The sequence below is a fragment of the Dipteris shenzhenensis genome, chromosome 16 (assembly GCF_047967505.1).
Source record: "Dipteris shenzhenensis isolate YYH24624 ecotype China chromosome 16, Dip_SZ_1.0, whole genome shotgun sequence".
Taxonomy (NCBI): Eukaryota; Viridiplantae; Streptophyta; class Polypodiopsida; order Gleicheniales; family Dipteridaceae; genus Dipteris; species Dipteris shenzhenensis.
Genome location: NC_141611.1, coordinates 10,097,496 through 10,115,472, shown reverse-complemented (window position 1 = coordinate 10,115,472; position 17,977 = coordinate 10,097,496). Strand labels below are relative to the sequence as shown.

The window sequence follows — 17,977 nt, the reverse complement described above, 5'->3', positions numbered from 1 at the left end:
GAGGGTGAGCTGTGCTGAGCATTGTAGCTTCATTTCTAGTGCACCTGCTGGTACACTTTTGCATGCTCAAGCACTCCCATAAGGGAGAGGGGGTTGATGGATCATTAAAGCAAAGGAGGTGTGAGGTTGATTGCCTTGGATTTCCCAATAGGGCTCCAATGAGTTCCAATCTTGTCAAAGTGGGGGAGGTGGTTTGTCATCCCGTTGGGTAAGAGCACTAGTAGATCAGTGAATTTTTTGAGACATGCAGTTGCTTTGGAGGAGGGGGAGGGTCAGAGGCCACCGACATTCAATTGGTAGGAGGTAGAAAATGGAGACTCACCAAAGAAATACTTGGCCTCTTATGTAGACACTGTGTCTCAAAAACTTAGGAGTGGAATTTCACCACTTTCTAGGGAGGTGGTTTGGGATGTTTGTGTACTGATGTGGCCAAGAGAGAGGCAAAACCATCCAAGAGAGAGATGCATGAGAATGGTGTCGACCACACTAATACATGTTATCTACACTTTGACGTGATTAAGCTAGAAGTTGAGAGGCTCGCTAAAGTGTGTTTACTTAATTTGCACCAAGCAAGTTCTAGAGCTGGGTGAGTTGTGAGAATGTTTTGTGTTTGAGTGCGAGTTTCCTTGAGAAGTCTATGAGGCCAAGTTCATGGGGAAATGATTTTTCCTGATGCGTTTCTGAAGATATTAGGAGCAATAATCTAAGTAAACCATTTTATTCATGGGTGCGATGGTCTTGTTGATTCCTTTGAGTCCTTTGTCCAAGGTGGATGAGTTCTTGTGCAAAGATCGCCCAAGATGGGTTGATTTCCTAGGGTGCCTGCTTGGATGGGCACAATGCTGGATCTGGTGGCAAATTTTCTTGGAAGAATTTTGGTGGTTCCTCCCTTGGCAACGAGGAAGCCGTTTGGTTCCAAAAGGGTGTGGATCCTTTGGGATCGTAGCCAGACTAACCCAGTTTTATACGAGTTCATCTTTCAGAGGAGGTAGTCATTTACTCAGTGGGTCAAGTTTGGCCCCTTTCCGGATGCGTGTTTTATAGGTAAAAAGATAGGTCATTATGCAAGAAACTTTCCTTTGTGAGAGGGAAACATGACCCTCCCTCATGAGGATAAGGATGATAGCCCATCTAATGGTGTCCGACAAGATTCAGAGGGAACGAAGCAGAAGGGTGTCATCATGCAGGGTGAAGGTGAGACCTCTCAATCCTCACAACCCAGGTGAAAGAGAACCAGCATACATCATGCCAAGCAAAGGCACAATCCTTTAATTCAAATAATTTAGGGTAGGGTGACAGACAAAGTCTAGTGGAGGATCGAAGAGGACAATCAAGTTCAAATAAGTGTCATGCAGCTCAAGATCTGCCTAATGTGCAAATCTCATCAAAGTCTAGGAGTGAAAATCATATGGAGAATGATGGAAGTGACAAATGGAAGGTGGTGGGAAGAAACAAAAAAACTTGAGGGGAAGGCAAGAGAAGGTGGCCGAACTAGTGGTTGTTCATATTAATGAAGATGAATCCCAAGAGGAGATGCCGGATGCTAGTGGTAAGAAAAGACCTTGGAAGACAATCAGGTGTCCAAGAAACCACTGAAAGATGGTGGCCAAAATCGTCCACCTCATAGGGAAATGTAAAAAAGGATAAAAAATCTAGCAAGAAGTGCAAGGGGAAAGGAGAACAAGTTTAACTTCTTGCATGATGCTTACAATGCCCTCACACAATAGGTGAGATAAGGGGTGGGTGCAAGGAGTGCCATTAGTTCCTTGGAATATGAGAGGGTTTTGTGATAAAGTTAAACAAAAAGGGTGTATTGCAGCTATTAGGAGGTGGGGGATGGATATTGTCCTACTATAGGAACAGAAGTGTGGTCAAGATGATGGTGTGTGATTGCCTTTAGGAAGTTGTGCTTAAGTGTTTATGTTCATTCTCCATTAAGGGGAAGGGGTGGAGTTGCTCTCCTCTTGAAGAAAATTCAAGGAGGGAGGGAGGTGTTTAGAGCCTTGAATGGGCAGTTTCTGGATGTGACAGTGTCGGCTTCAAGGTTTGGTGATAATATGGTGTGTGTTTATACCTCCAATGAGCCTTTTGTTAGAGCAGAGTGCTAGAGAGACTTGAATCAGCATTTAGTAGGTCCTAGGTGGATCTTGGCAGGGGATTGGAATATGATGTTGATCAAAGAGGATAGATTATCTAGTAATAGGGTGACAGGGGTAGAGTTAGAGGCTTTTGGGAAGAGCTTTGTCTTGATAAGGGCCTGATAGATGCTATAGAGCTAGGCTAAGAGGGCTTGAATGGCTTTTCAAGGAAAAATAGAAGGAGGGGTACTCATTTTAGGGCTAGTAGAATTGATAGTTTCTTTTTCTCAAAAAAAGGCCAGTGGCTTTTAGCTCCAATGGAGGGCAAAGTTGTCGTTGGATGCAAGCCTCTCATATCACATTCCAATGGGATGGTACTTTTTGACTATAGGTCAGGTGAACAACTCATTTGATGTGCCTTTTAAGCTTGATTGAAAATGTATTCTCTTTGGACTTCTGTGATAAAATGGAAAAAGTATGGAGGGGAGAAGTTGATACCAATTTTGACCTAGGGGCGATGCAAAGAGGAAAAGAAGAGGATTAATGAGAAGTTGATGACTATAGGTCTTAGTTGAGGGAAGCCGTCAATGCAAGTCTCGAGGATCCTATAGTTTCCACCTTGCTAGTAGAAGCAAAAGAAGCTCTCAAAGTACAGGAGCTTGAACAAGCTGAACACTTCAGATTTGCCTTCTCTGGTTATCAAAGGGAGATTATGAACTCCCTTTGCAACATGGTATTAAAAAATACAAGTTTGGAACTATGCAAGCTCATTAAAAAAATGAAAATTGAGTTGGTATTCCTCACAAAACTGGGAAAATGGAGTGAGTCATTGGAAAGGAATGCAAGTAAAGGCGCAATGCACCACAAACCCAAGCTCACCTCATTCCAACAACTCTTGGCAGCACAGTCGCATTCCTTAATAGAGGGCTCTAATCCCATGTTGAACTCAAGGATGAGAGGTGTTGAGACCAGAAAGTGGTCATGGATGAGGCAATTGAAGCCCATGTTTAGGTGACCCCATAGATATTTAACATGGCACCAGAGCAATGATGGCTCTGATGATCAGTGTGCGTAGGTGCAAAGTGATGGCATGACTCCATGTGGTGTAAAGCAAATGATCCAATGACAATTCGTGTAGTATACATGATCTCCCACACACACTTCATCATCACATCTCTGATTTAGAATCTCCTTCAGAAGCTTGACATGATTTTTGGTGCTAGCTCTCACATCTCAAAATTATCACTTAAAATTTCTTTCTTTGAATTGAAGATGGTTAGTGGCACTCCTTTGGCTGCCCATGTCAATTACATGCGGAGTCTTATGACTCAACTTGCTTCTATCAACTCTCCTATTACTACAGATGATGCTATGGCAGTGTTGCTTAAGAGTATGCTTGAAGATTATGATCATATTGTTACCACTTTGAAAAATCTTCCTAATCCTAATCTTGAAGGTATTATCTCTACTCTCCAAGAAGAAGAAAGGCACATGGAGCTCAGGAAAGGCAATGACACAGCTTATGCCATAAAAATCCAGAAGGGCAAGTTTTCACCTTGCAATCATTGTGGGAAGACAAATCACCTCTCAAAGGACTACTTCAAAATCAATCCATGCAAACACTGTGGCAAAAACAATCATCATGAGAAGTTTTGCAAAGCCAAAAAGGAAGCAACTTCAAAGACAGAAAATGCCAATCTACTTTCAGTTGATGTGCCTCCACAAGATGAGGCATCCTTTGAAGATTATGCTTTTTAAATCATCTCTATATATGCTCCAGATCTCTCTTTTTATGTTGAGTCAAGGTACTCAGCCTGGATAGTCCTTCAAAATGAATGAAATAAACTATTGTGTTTTGTGTGTTTTGTAAACACCTCTGGTCACCTTATGATGTAGGCCATGTGTATGTGTTTTGCTCCATGGTACCTCCTGCAGACATTGTGTGCATGTACATGCAGGGGAGATAACCATTGGAAGGTCTTTTTGTATCCCTTTTGTTTACCTTACACCCATGGGAACCCTTACTAGCTTGAGATCCTAGCCATTGATAGATCCATGACCACCATGAGATGGCATGAGACACCTTGTGCTAGCTGTATCCTTGACATAGCCTGAGGCATTCCCTTGAGGGGGGTTTTGTTGGGATATATCAAGGTGTATGCCTCAGGCACACCTTGGTTTCTATGTGTGAGTGCTAGAGGCACAGTTAGGTGCCCATAAGCACAGTTAGGTGGTGGTAAGCCACATAGGATGATTGAGAGAATCTAGGAGCAGATTGAGGAGATGATTGTGAAGCTCTAAAGTCATCAGTGATGTCAATGAGCATGTAAGAGGTGCCTACATAAGGACCTCACTCTTCTTCATTCTATATGCAAGTATTCTGAGTTTGTGTTCACTCTATGCTTTCCTTTCAGTTTACCAACAGAAGTGGCATGGATGGAGCCTCAGGGCTGTACTAAACCAAGGAAAATCTATCCATTTGTAGTTCCAAACTTGCAAACCATCTTTGTGTCGTTGCAACCTCCTCTACTTCCAATGCGATATAGATGAAGTCAAGGCTAGCCACATCATTCGAATGTCATGGTACCAAAGTCCCTAATCCTATGGAGATGAGTGACCACTTGGAAGATGCATCAAGCTATAGAGGGTTAAGTATGGCACCACTGGGTTGTTGCGGATCATTCAAGCGAGAAGCAGAACCTGAAGTCTCTCTATGCGAGACCAATCTCAAAAGGAACTACCATACATCGCCACTAAACAGACCAATGAGACAAAAAGAAGCGAGTTGGTTCGAGGTTTCTAAAAATGCAAGTGGAAGCACTAGCACTCAAGTTTAGCTAGAGTGGGATATCCCATGCTCAAATGGGACTTCATAGCTAGTCATACCGTGAAGATCGAGCCTAACAAGAGCGCACACAGGTATATGTAAGATGCAACAATCTCTACAAGGCCCATCAAAGGTAAACTGTCCTCTGTATGCAAATACTCGAGATGTGTTGAAGATCATGACCTTGGTTTCACACAAGTTGACCTTCAAATCATAAGTATCGCAAAGAGACGCGTCCAAACGTTGCTGGAGACCCTTAACGAAGGGGAGTAGGACCACGTCATCTGCATATAGTAAGCCAACTAACAAGGATGTACAAACCAAAGAGCCAATCTTTATAACATATTTCTACCCCAACTCAAAATAACATGAAGCTATGTTGCCAAATGCAAGGAAGATGATACCAATGCACAAGATGTAAAATCAAGTTCAAAGAGGAGAGGGAGCTTAGGGATAATGTTACACACTGCTACACAATCAATAACACAAAAGCACATGCAAATATCTAGACCAACACAAGGCCCAACCTAACAATGAAATAGTATATCATAATCCATTATTCAAGAGCCAAAGCCATTATATCTCTATAAGTATATACCATGCTATACTATGCTAGGAAAAACTTCAATGATGAAATATTTACTACATGAATCTTTCAACTCAAGCTCTCAATAAGATTTGCAATATGCCCTACAACCTACATAAAAATAATAAAGCATGGTAACACCAAACTTGCTGCCCTAAAGTTCTGATCAAGTTGGCCACCTCCGTAAGTTATTTAAGAACACATGTCAAACTATATGCAAAGTCACAAATTGCCCTTGGAAACACACTCTTGAGTTTTAAACAAGTTGAATACATTCAAAAGGGCCTGCCCTGGAAGCTCAGAGAGAAGAAGAAGAAGAAGAAGAAGAAGAAGAGGAAGAGAGAGAGAGAGAGAGAGAGAGAGAGAGAGAGAGAGAGAGAGAGAGGGAGGGAGAAAAAAATGGGGACAAAAATAGCAAGCAAGAAGAAGAGAGAGAGAGAAAGGGGGAGTAAAAAGTGGGGACAAAAATAGCAAGCAAGAAGAAGAAGAGAGAGAGAGAGAAAGGGGGAGAAACAATCAAATGCCATATTGACACGCAAACAAGACAAAAATAGATTTTTGGTCATCTTTCATAAAACGGACTCATCACTATAGCCTTTGCTCCCGGGCAGGCCAAAAAGTAGAATCTTTGCAACAACTTTGATGTCATGAGCATCAACACGTGCACCATCAAAAATATGCAACGAGTATCATAAACAGTGTGTGCATCAACGACTATCATGTGTCATACATACTGTAAATGTGTAATAAATGGTAAACACATCATAATGGATGACTAAAGTTAATAAAATTACTATGGAAATTGCCATTATACAGGACAACAATACTTTCAAAAGTTTACCTGCAGTCAAACCCACATGAAAGAAAGACGAGCCAACTGAAAAGAATTGAATATCTGCAATGCCCTCTAACTCCCCTGACGCTCATAAGGATCAAGCATTACTCTACAAATGCCACTTTATTACTTGAATGCCTCTTTTCACAGGAATTTCCTTTAAAAATTTGGTTTTTGCAGTTTCTGCAGAGCCTCTTTTCACAGGACATTTCCTTTGTAACACTATTTACTCGAATTTTTTAGAGGGGTACTGCTTCCTGTAGTCTTTGTCACATTACATGCATAAACACAAGCTACTTGCAATCTCTGTTTGTTTGCATCTTACATTACATAAGAAAGATGTTTTGCTTTCAAGCCATAGCACAGCAATCGCTTTCAGTCAGATTTCGACAAAAAAGGATCTATTTGTGCCACATAACAAGATGTCTGTAACGGACATATATCATTCCTTAAGTTCACAATTAAAATTTTGCCAAGCAAAATGAGACTCCACATTTGTAGTCTGTCAGAGTCAGCCCACCCAAGGCATTAAGAATAATACTGCCTTTCAATTCCACGACGACGCAAAATCCAAAAACTCTAAGAGGAGCCCATTAGCCCAATGCTCCAGAAACGTCAAACCCAAACTTTACTTATTCTACAAGAATCCTTGCAACACAAATTCCAAACAATATGATAAAACTACAAAATGATATTCAAAAATGGAAGTGATGCCAGAGGTAAAACTGGTAGTTGCTCTATGACACAATTGCTCATCTATTATCAACAGCACATCATACACATGTCAGGCGAAATGCTTAACACTAGGTCAACACCTTTCATCTGACCTAGCCATACCTCCACAAACATAGAAATGGATTGCCATAGCATTTGCATCTGTGAACTTCATAGGACTTTATATGCAATTATCAGAGGACATCCCTCGCTTCTATGCAAGCGTATACCAACCAAGAATAGGTTTAGCTACCATATCTTTTTACAGCAACTATCACAAGGCATTAATAATACTTAGAAAGCAAACCCCAGATTCACTTCTGTAAAATAATTTAGACTCAAATGGAAAATACTTTCCCAATAATATTAATCCCAAGCTCTATGGACAGCCTTTTGGGTATACGCTAGCTTGGATTGGCAAACTGTCTTTCTTTATGAGCACTACCCTCTGGGAAAATCCAACCAACTAGGTAACAGTAATTGTGGACTGCACAGGTGACAGAAGGCCGAGTTCATTGAAAGAAAAGCATTGTCCAGGAGATCAAGCCATCATATCATTGTCGGGCCTCAAAAATCTAGCAAACTCCTGTTGTTGCATCTCCCCTCCATGGGCAGGATGAAATTCACACCTGTAGAAACTGCATTTGCAGACCAATGCACACCCTATCAGATAAGGCATTAAAATGAGTTCAAATTCTTACCTTGCTCTGCATAAAGGGAAGCCGATTGATTAATAAGGAGACCTCAACCATTGGAACACTCAATATATAAATGTACAAGAACAATGTTAAGACCTCAACTACGGGAACACGTGATCTATAAATGTATGAGAAAAATATTGAAGCGGCCCTCTTTCCATTCCACATTTCCTTTGCAGAGAGACAATTTCAGCAAAAGGAATCCAATGTGGGAACAAGATCATAGCCCTTATTGATGCAATGCAAAGTAGAAGGCTTTAGGTCCTTACAACTGGCCTTACCTCCTCAACTCTTGTAGTCACCAAGATTAACTTAAACTTTGAATAAGTCTCCACCAGGAAAAATTTACCTTCCATCCAACCCGACAATGACAACGGTATTCTTGTCAGATCCAAATGCAACCAGAGTTCTCACATCTTCAGGTAGTCGAAACTGAGCAAATGACCACTCCGAACTAAAATATTTTGGAAGCACGCCTGAAAACAACCCACAACTATCGTCATTGAACACTCCATTGATTACAAGATTAGGACCACACAAGTGGCTAAGCTAGAAAGTACCCAGGCTACCTTTAGTCAATCACTCGCGCATCTCAGCTTATCGCCACTAAGAACGTACAGATACAATCTTTGTTATGAGAGACACCACCCACAAACTTAACAAATGCAATCTTTTTTATGAGACAACAACCAAAGCATATCATACCACAAACCCCATGAATTTGGCATGCACGCACATATGAGAAATTACAGGAGCATGCAGAGAGACCGAAACCTGACAGAGGTATTGAAACTGGCTATAGCCTTTTTCTCACTTCTTGGGTATCAGCTGTGTTATGACTTTCGGTTTCAAAGTATCCACATTTTTTATGCAGCTGCTGCTATATGCAGAGCTTATGTAAATAACACTGCTTGCATAATATAATCACAAACTTCTGGTAAATTTTAACAAAACAAATAAATAAATATTCTGTCTAAGATGCTTGGCCTCTGGACGCAGTTCCAATGTGGAATGGTCCTGTCTGAAACCTGCTAAGCTCTTGCACTCAACGCACTGATGAAATTATACTGGTGGAAAGCCCACATGCACCACCTCATTGGAAAATGTCAGCAATCAATTGCCCGAGTGCATTAAAATTCTGGCTGCAAACTCTCGTGATCTTTGCCCTCTCAGTTTTGAATCTCTAAATCACTGCTCTGACTATTTGCTGTCTGAAACAAGAGAAGACCCGAGGGTGTTTGAGAAAGGCTTACGGTATTGCTGCTTTGGAGTATCATGGAAACTTTGAGCAGAGTCTTCTCATATGATCGAATCTGAATGGTCAAGTCTGGACCCAATGACTCTGCAAACACACTGATGAAAATCTATACTGCTGTCTCGAGCAACTACGACAAAACATGTCGATCATATTTGTTCTAATAGTTGAATGCACCCATAGGACCCCTGCATTCTGTATACGCTGAATAGTATCAGTTTGCCATACTGGTGGACAGCCCACACGCACCACCTCATTCATCAATTGTCTGAGTGCATTAAGATTCTGGCTGTAAACTCTCGTGATCTCTCGCCCTCTCAGCTTGAATCTCTAAATCACTGCTTTGACTATCTCCTTTTTGAAAAAAGAGAAGGCCCGAGGGTTTTTGAGAAAGGTTTATGGTATTTTGTATCATGGAAGCTATGAACAGAGTCGTTTTGGCTATCTACTTGCATGTGTATTTCACCATACTTGTGTTTGTTTCTTGATTGTATGCACCTGTATTGATTGTGATCTAAGGATATGTAATCCAATGCATACAAAAACCGACCTTTAGTGTATTTTGAACTAGCTATAACATCCCAAAACTGACTAAGCTTTTACTTATCCTTTATTTTAAGAACTGCATTGCTTATAAAGGGCTTTGAGCAGCATGCCAAAAGCTTAGGGCAACTTCTTCAATATGAGGAAGATTCACAAGCCCAACAGAACCCCATTGCATTAAATGTGTTGCAGCATGTATTTTCTACTTTTGGGTTACTACTAGCCTGGCAACCCTTTCCGGTCTTCAGGCACAGCGGCAGGGAGGAGCCTTTGTACAGCCATCATGGGCTCAGTGAGGCACAATAGAGGCACCTCACCCACCAATATATATATATATATATATAGAGAGAGAGAGAGAGAGAAGCACCTCCAAGGGAGGCCTCCTGGATTGAAGGAGGGCTTGGAGCAAGCTTTCAAAGCCCACATTATGCAGCCCAAGTTAAAGGGCTGAAATTTGAGATTTCAAATTATTGGGTGTCACTTCGAGATTGCTCTAAAATGTCCTGATATGATGGGGCTACTTGACTTCACAGCCCATACGTGGCAGCAGTTGAAGGAGCCCAAAAAGAAGTTGTACAGTGAGAGAGAGAGAGAGAGAGAGAGAGAGAGAGAGAGAGAGAGAGAGAGGTGGGGGGGGAGAGGAGAAGGAGCGGGAAGTTTGAATTCTAGAACATGACAAAAATTTGGAACGAGGTATAGAGAAGTGTAAAAGTAGACCGATTTAAAAAGTTTCCCACAAGATCGCCCTTACCTTTCATGAAGGAAAGGGTAGAACTGGGGTTGTTGCCGACAAAAGCCAGAGAACTAGAACCACTTCCAGCTGCTGAACTATTGCTGCCCGCCGGAGAACTAGAACCACTTCCTGCGGCTGAACTATTGCTGCCCTTACCGCTTCCATTTCCAGAATTCAGCAGATCGAGCCTTGGCTCTTCTCCAACTCTAGGAGCCCTAAGGCTAAATACGTGGACAGTTCCCTTGTCGCTAGACACCGCTAGCCAATGTGCATTTGGTGAAAAGGAGATGCTGTAAATTTCTGCTCTGTCAGCTCCACGTCTGACCTATTCATTCAGAAGAAAAGATGACTGTTAAGATTGCACAATTTGACGGAATGAAAAGGAAGACAGTAGCAATTTGATATATGATGACTGCTCTGAATCCCGATTGTCTAATTATTACCTCCCGCAAACGAGTGCCATCGAGAGAGTCATAGATACGAATAAGCGTGCCCTTATAGCTGGCGGTCGCAAGAAGGTGTCCGTCCATTGTCAGGGCAAAGCAGGCTAGATGTGACTCGTGCGCTGGGATAAACTTGGTCTTCTTGAGGCCATAATGCTCCACCCTCACCTGTCCGCGATGTAATCCTAGGCAGGCAAGTACGGTGGAATTCGACGCCGCAGATAAAGCACAGAGGCCACGGGGATTGGCTATGGTTTCAATTTGATGCAATAATTTCAGGTCAGCAAAGTTGTACACATAGATTTTGTGTTCCAATACCACGACGATCCTGTCTCGGCGCAGGCGAACCGCTCTTACCTCAGACCGGAAGGAGAGCTCACCAATACAGCGGTTCTGATGATCGTCCCAAATCATCACCTTGTTGGGAGGATACATAGGGTTAGGACCACCTCCAACCAGAGCCAGGATGTTGCACCGGAAGAGCATCTCCACCATCCCTATTCCGCCATTGTGGAAATCTCTTTGAAAAGTCTCCTTGAAGGGGTCGCAATTGTAAATCCTGAACCCTTTACTAGTCCCGCAAGCGAAGCAGCCATAATCTTGATTGAACGAGACAGAAAGCAGATCGCTTTCAAGGGTGCAAGAATCGAATTCGGAGCGGTTGGGGGAAGCCGGCTGTGCGTCCGTGGGCAAAGAAGCCAGGGGAGGGTCGGGAGGCTTGTGGAGGGGGAGGTCGGAGGGCAATGAGGGGTCGAGGGCGGGAGCCATGGATGGGGATGAGGAGTGCGAGGGTCAAAGGGGGCAGTTGTGGATGGCGAGGAAGCAAAACATTGTGAAAGGGGAGAAAGGAAATTTCTGTTGAATTGGAGGCGGGAATGCGGGGATCGGGAAGAGGAAACAGAAACCCTAAAAAGCTATGGCGATGGCGAGAGCTCTGGCTATGGCGAAGACGATGCAGAAGATGATGATGATGATGAAGAAGAAGAAGAAGAAGAAGAAACATGAAGTGAAGATGAAAGTAAAGCTGCCAATGCAAAAGCATTACATTAGTGCTCTCTCCTTCATTAACACTTCATGCTCCCCCAAGAGCCCCTCCTCGCGCAGTTAGCGCGTTCGCCGGTTTCATTAAGACCAGGGGACTCGCGTGGTTAGGACATTTTGTTTTGAGAGTCGGCTTTGCTATGTGAGGCGCTTACACCCACCAAACATCTCTTGGAAAACTCTTTCCTCTTCCTTATTTATTCGGTGCCACCTCAAGTGTGGACCCTCCGTATGGAGATTGCCTATTAGCGTTGGCCATGGTTAGCCTGCCCGTGTGTATGATTCAGGGGTGAATAAGAAAAAAAAACAAGGTGAAATTTTCACTAGGCTTGCCAAGGCCATGAGATGTGTGCCAAGAATGCAAGTAGTTGTTGTGGAATGAGGTAGAGAGGGCTAGCTTTTGCTTCCGTTTTGATCGTTTTGGGAGAAGGATGTAAGTGACTGAGTGGTTTGTACTTGATAGAGTCGATTTTCCTTTGATGTTGGTCCAAATGTGGTCGAGAGTTGATTGGTATATTGTTGTTGGTTCGTTGATCATTTGAGTGCATGATGCTTGTTGAAGAGCGTTGTCAATGTGCTTGCTACTTTTTGCCAATCGATGTTAATGTCTCCCAGCATGATGATTGAATGTTTCTTGGTTATTGTTGTTAGAGTGTTTCTTAGAGTTTTTATGAATTGTTGGACGGTTGTTTCAGGTGATTAGTATGATGCTATTATGTGCATCTCGTTGCAAAAGCATGCACGTATCATCACGGTGTACTAGTGGTGTGTGTTATTAGGGTTTGTGATTTTTTGTATGGTAGTGAAAGGCCACAACCGTAATAGCAAGAAATTTCATTGAAGTTAGCCAAAGTGGGGTTGGCTGGCTGGTCTTCGCTCATCTCTTGCAAGCATAGAATATTAGCAACCATGAGGCTTCTATCTAACAATATGTCTTGAAGGTGAGCGTTTAGTGATACTGTGTTCAAAGATTCGACGACTGTGTGGGTGTTGTTATATTCTAGCAAGTCCCAACCTAGCTCTGAAATATGCTTAGAGAATGCTTCCATAAGCTACTATTCCAATTCGATAGTAGGGAGAGATTAAATTCAAACACTTAAAAAGATTGAAGCAAAGGCACATGCAACTTTAGATACTGCCTGCACATGAAATGCGATGCGTTGCCCACCGACTCGATACTTGAACCACCTTTGTGCATGAAAACTGACTCGCTGCCTAGACAGTCAACATTCGGATGGTTTTTCAACCCGTAGTAGAAATATCGAATGCACACCATTACAAAATACACACAATTCCAAACAGATATGCCTTCGTTCCTCGAACCAAGAAGATACAACGCGTGTGACCCACACACAAAGCTGCTCAACAGAATAGAGGCACACACGAAGCATGCAGTAGAGGTGTCTCCTCCAATATTCCAAGAAGATGATGTGACAAATGGCATTAGAGAGCAATCGTGAAGAGCAGGATGCTGGGAGAAGATGCACAAAGTAGAAGGCAGGTGGGGAAGCTTATGGAGCCACCCCACCGCCATAGTAGTGAAGAGGGAGGAAAACAAACAATGATAACCCTCTATAGTTATCCTTCCATAATGTGTCCTAAAGGAGAACCCTAAGACCTAACCCTCTCTTCAAAGATAAGGTGGGACCCTTGTGCTTACATTGCATGGTTGGGACTACGAGGACGATGGTTTGAAATTTGCTTTTTGATGAATGCATTTAAGATAGGCACCCCAAAAGTGTAAAATATATTAAATGAGTAGGGTGGGTCTTTAAGCTCTCATAAGCCAAGTTGCAACATCTAAGGTAAGTGGAACACCAAAAATCAAAACTTGAAGGAATGTATTTTTCGCGCTCCTCATATACACCGAACTAGAACATTCTCTCACACACCTATTGCACATGCTCAAGCCACATTTTGTGCATGCAAACATGCAAGGCACAAGTGTCTCCTTACCATCCTTGACACATCATCAAAGATTAACATGATGTGGCATGCAGCGGAATTGTCTAATGTGGGTAGGGTTGATCATATCATCGAAGCTCAACCCAATGCAAAATCAAGCAAGGGCAGAACCCATGCGGTTGTCTACATGCAAGGTAAGGTGTCGTTCTTCACAAATTTATTTGCTTCATCGTTTTGGTAGGGATCAACAAGCATAATTTTGATTCAAAAAGCAAAGCTCAAAGAAGCTTCATTTCCTTAATGGACTTTGCATTCCCTAAGATCTCATACACAATTATTTTCACTAATGAGGCTCTATTTGATAATGAAAAAGGGTGGCTCATCATACTAGGTGACATGTTTTAAGTGTGCTTTTGAGAAATTTTCAAAATAGTATGATGTGGAGAAATTGCTCAGAAATTGTGTATTCAATTTGTAGCCTTTATTCCATGGTGGTTTGTACAAAGGTGCATCATATGGGGAACTGAACTTCAAACTACAGCAAAGCAATGCCACAAGGTCCTAAGCCAAATAGAAGTGCTTCATTCAGCTATAAAATTTGTGCTTTCCTACAAGGTCCTAAGCCAAAAAGAAGTGCTGCATTGAGTTCTTACAAATTTTGGGACTACATCAAACCCATGATATAAGGCCCTAAAACATTTCAAAACGAATTTAGGGTGATGATTAATGTCACGCACATTATCTATTCATTATAGTGGTCTCAAAGTTGTGGCCTCTAGTATCATTCCCTGCATACATTGCCTTTCATTCCCTCTTCTATCATTCCATGCATACATTGCCTTTTATATTCCAAGGGTCAATATACATGGCGCCATTCATGTCCCCGTAAGCACATAAGTCGGAGGCGTGGACATGAGACCATGGGGTTTCATTCACACCATGGAAATGGTTTGCCTCTGCCCAGCAGTCGACCCCATCTGCTGCTGCAAATGCATACTGGCCAAATCTACTCAAACGTTATGTCCCCAAAGTCACCTCTATGTTTCATTGGCATTTGTAGTTTGTCCCTAGCAATGTTCAAAAGGAACACTTCTGCTTGGAATCTTGGCTATGTCTCCTACAGAAGTAGTTGCAATATCATGAGCAATAGTGACTCTTGATGCCATCAACCCAGCTTGGTGTTGAGCCACTTGTGGCTCAAAACTTATATGGCTGGATCTGTCACCATGCTCCATGGCTGTGGCTATTAAGAATAAGAGATCCAAAAAATAATTTCCATACCTTATAACAGGATGGTGTTTTTTTTGCAATGTTCCTAGTCCCTCTATGGTATTCTTGTTACTTTGGATACTTCTGTAGATGATGGTTTCTAGTAGGCTCTTGGAATTGGGAAAACCAAACACTAAATTCCCCCAACTTTCCCTTTCTGCCTACCCGAACATCAGCTTTCCTTTCCCCCAATCTTAATTGCAGCTATAACATATAGCCCACAACATGATCAATTGTTGCAACTAGACTATAATATCCTTGACTTGGATTTATACTCCTCTTACTCTTTTAGCAACTACATCCACGTATGATTCTCTGAGTCCTTCAATAGCTACACCATCTTAGACGACAGGTTGATATGCTCAGTTCTCTGCTTGTTTTGGAGCTTTAGCCAGCTGTGTGTCACCTATGTTTGGCACCTTGCATTCTATTCTTCTCACAGGATCTCGCATCAAGTTTTGCAAGGTAAGCTTGAAAGTGTATTCAAGGTTAGGGAGACTGAGATTTCCAAAGTATGTGTATTTCAATTTAATTGAATTCCAAGGCTGGTTCATGGGAAGATTCAAGACATTCCTTGTCACTGAGATGGTTGGATTTCCAAAGAGATTGCTTTTCAGGATGGCCATAACGTTCCCCAATGATTCAATGTACTCTAGGCAAAATAAGCAATAGAGGATGCTTAAATTCTGGAGTAAAATTTTATTCCATTGGCAGACAAGAGAATAGTCTTGAAGAACAAATTCATGCTATTTGTATATTGTATGTGGCTCCTTGCAGGATCTCCCAGTACGTAGTCCCAAAATAAGCCAACCGACTACTAAGGAACTTCTTTGATGGGTGGAAGTAGACTCTCACTAGATATCACTATTGTAAGGATTGTGTTATCAACATTTCTTTGATGGTTGGAAGTAAACTCTCACTAGATATCACTATTGTAAGGATTGTATTATCAACATTTATGATGTACATCATATCTGGATTTGAGAATATAATATTTCCACATGATAAGGGCAACAATGTAGCTTTTAATGCAATCAAACACAAAATATCACATATTTTGGCTTTTAATGTGGCCAAGAGGAGACCCAAAAAATGCCTCTGAGATGGCTACAAGTGATTTCATTTGTGTGAGTGTGCAGGTGGAGTACTGATTTCATTTGCATGATGAACTCTACCTTGACCTCAAAGTGTATGCATTTTTCAGTTCCTTTGTATATGTTATGGAGTGACCCATGTAGTCTTGCTGGTGGCTACTAGCAATGCTGACGACTTCTTTTACTTATTATGGAGTGACAATTAGTTAGCATTCAGGCCTCTAACCGAATTCCATAATGATGTGTTAGGTGGAGTTTACTTTGTCACCCCAATAGTGACTCCTTTCCTCTTTGAGCATGAATTTCAATTCATGGATAGAACTCCTTAGTAGCATTGACCGTTGTCTAAGAGAAACTAAGAGAAACATAAGGCTTCGCCCAATCTGATGTATACAAAAAGAGTCAAGTCTAGTGTCCAACAAATAGTTCACTCCTATTTTACAATAGTTGGAGATAATCTACCATATAGTAATCCTCGTAGTTGCTAATGCCATATCTTTAATCCACCCAATCATGCCAAATATTTTACAATCGCAAATCTGATGGAGAGGTATGTCAACTCACCTGGTGCCATCACAACCAAATGAAAGTTAGAACAATTCATTTAAGATGTGGAAGCCAAGCTTCAATGCCAGCACACAATTGTTATCCATGTCACTCTATCTAGACTAGCATTAATAAAAATCTTGGCATTCTTACATCACAAAAATGAACAAAGGTTGGCATTTATAACTGTTCAAACTTAACTCAGGGCTTTTGGAAGGTCAAGTAAAATAGAGCCTTTAAAGTAAATGGGTATATGAGCAGACCAATCAAATGTAAGAGAAACTTAAAAATCCTTCCGTTTACTCGTGCATGATCTAATTGAGGATTAGAAAGAGTTTGAGATCCTTCCAAAGTGTAAGGCTGCAAAAATTTATGCAAACAATGGATGGGATTGACTACTAGAACTCTTTTACCTCCAACATAAGCCAAGGGCTACCTCAATAACCTTGTTGGGGACTAGGAGAAACTTTTAGAAGTATCCTACATATAAATTCATGCCCCTTAAGGCTTACAAAATGGCAAGATATCATCCACATGTTTACACCCTTCTCAATCCAAGGGCTAAAAAAATAGTAAACAATGTATCTATAGCAAAAAGATGGAAGTGTTGCTTCATCACCTTACCAAAACCAATGTTGTAGGCTTGTAGCCCACGCATTAAAGAATTTTTAGAGACTAAAAGGGATCTACATGGAGCTCTCTTGCTCCTTAAAGAGGCTTTGTTGGAGGCTGGAGCCCAAGGATAGGGTTGAATAGTCCATAAGGGTCTCCCATGAAATATGCCCAAGTTTTGGGCTTATCCCCATGAGGCCAATCGAGACTAAGATAGGTTGGGTGGAAAAGCCGAGATAATGGGCTAGCTTTTAGCCCTATATAGGCCATAAAAGACAGCCAAGTCAGCCAAAACAAACCTAGGTCAATTAACCTGGGTCTGAACAAGTCTACCAATGAGCCCAAGGATAGGGTTGAATAGTGGGGATACCCATGAAATATGCCCAAGTTTTGGGGCTATCCATGAGTCTCTTTGATATTAAACACTAAAGATACTCCAGTTACAAAACTGTATTGAATCCACAATTCTCTTAATGGAGGAGTTGGAACAAAAAATATCAATGTGCATGCTCACCATCAATATATGGCAGTGAGTAAAAGGCCTAGAACACCAATCACATAATGATCCATCGAAAGATGCATGTAGTTTGCTTGACACGACACTTCCTGTATTCCCATACACCAAAGTCCCAAACGGGAGGCTTCTAGAATCCTCTCAAAAAACCTATTAGATTAGGCAATGCTATAGTCGAGATTCATATTAGTACCCCTATGGTTGGTCAGCTTACAATAAGAAAAGTTGCATCATCTAATGGGACACTGGCTCAAAGTCAACAAACTGCCCATCAATTGTCAAGT

General features: G+C 41.7%; 1 protein-coding gene across 1 annotated transcript; it reads right to left on the bottom strand.

The window, feature by feature from the left end:
* Positions 1 to 7,072: 7,072 nt before the first annotated feature.
* LOC147892532 (autophagy-related protein 18c-like) lies at positions 7,073 to 11,705 on the bottom strand. The gene is made up of 4 exons (XM_087387055.1): positions 10,713 to 11,705; positions 10,288 to 10,594; positions 8,088 to 8,214; positions 7,073 to 7,678 (listed from the first exon to the last, which is right to left on the bottom strand). The coding sequence occupies exons 1-4, from the start codon at positions 11,478 to 11,480 to the stop codon at positions 7,582 to 7,584; spliced, it is 1,299 nt and encodes a 432-aa protein (XP_087243181.1). The 5' UTR covers positions 11,481 to 11,705; the 3' UTR covers positions 7,073 to 7,581.
* Between the last annotated feature and the right edge of the window lie 6,272 nt (positions 11,706 to 17,977).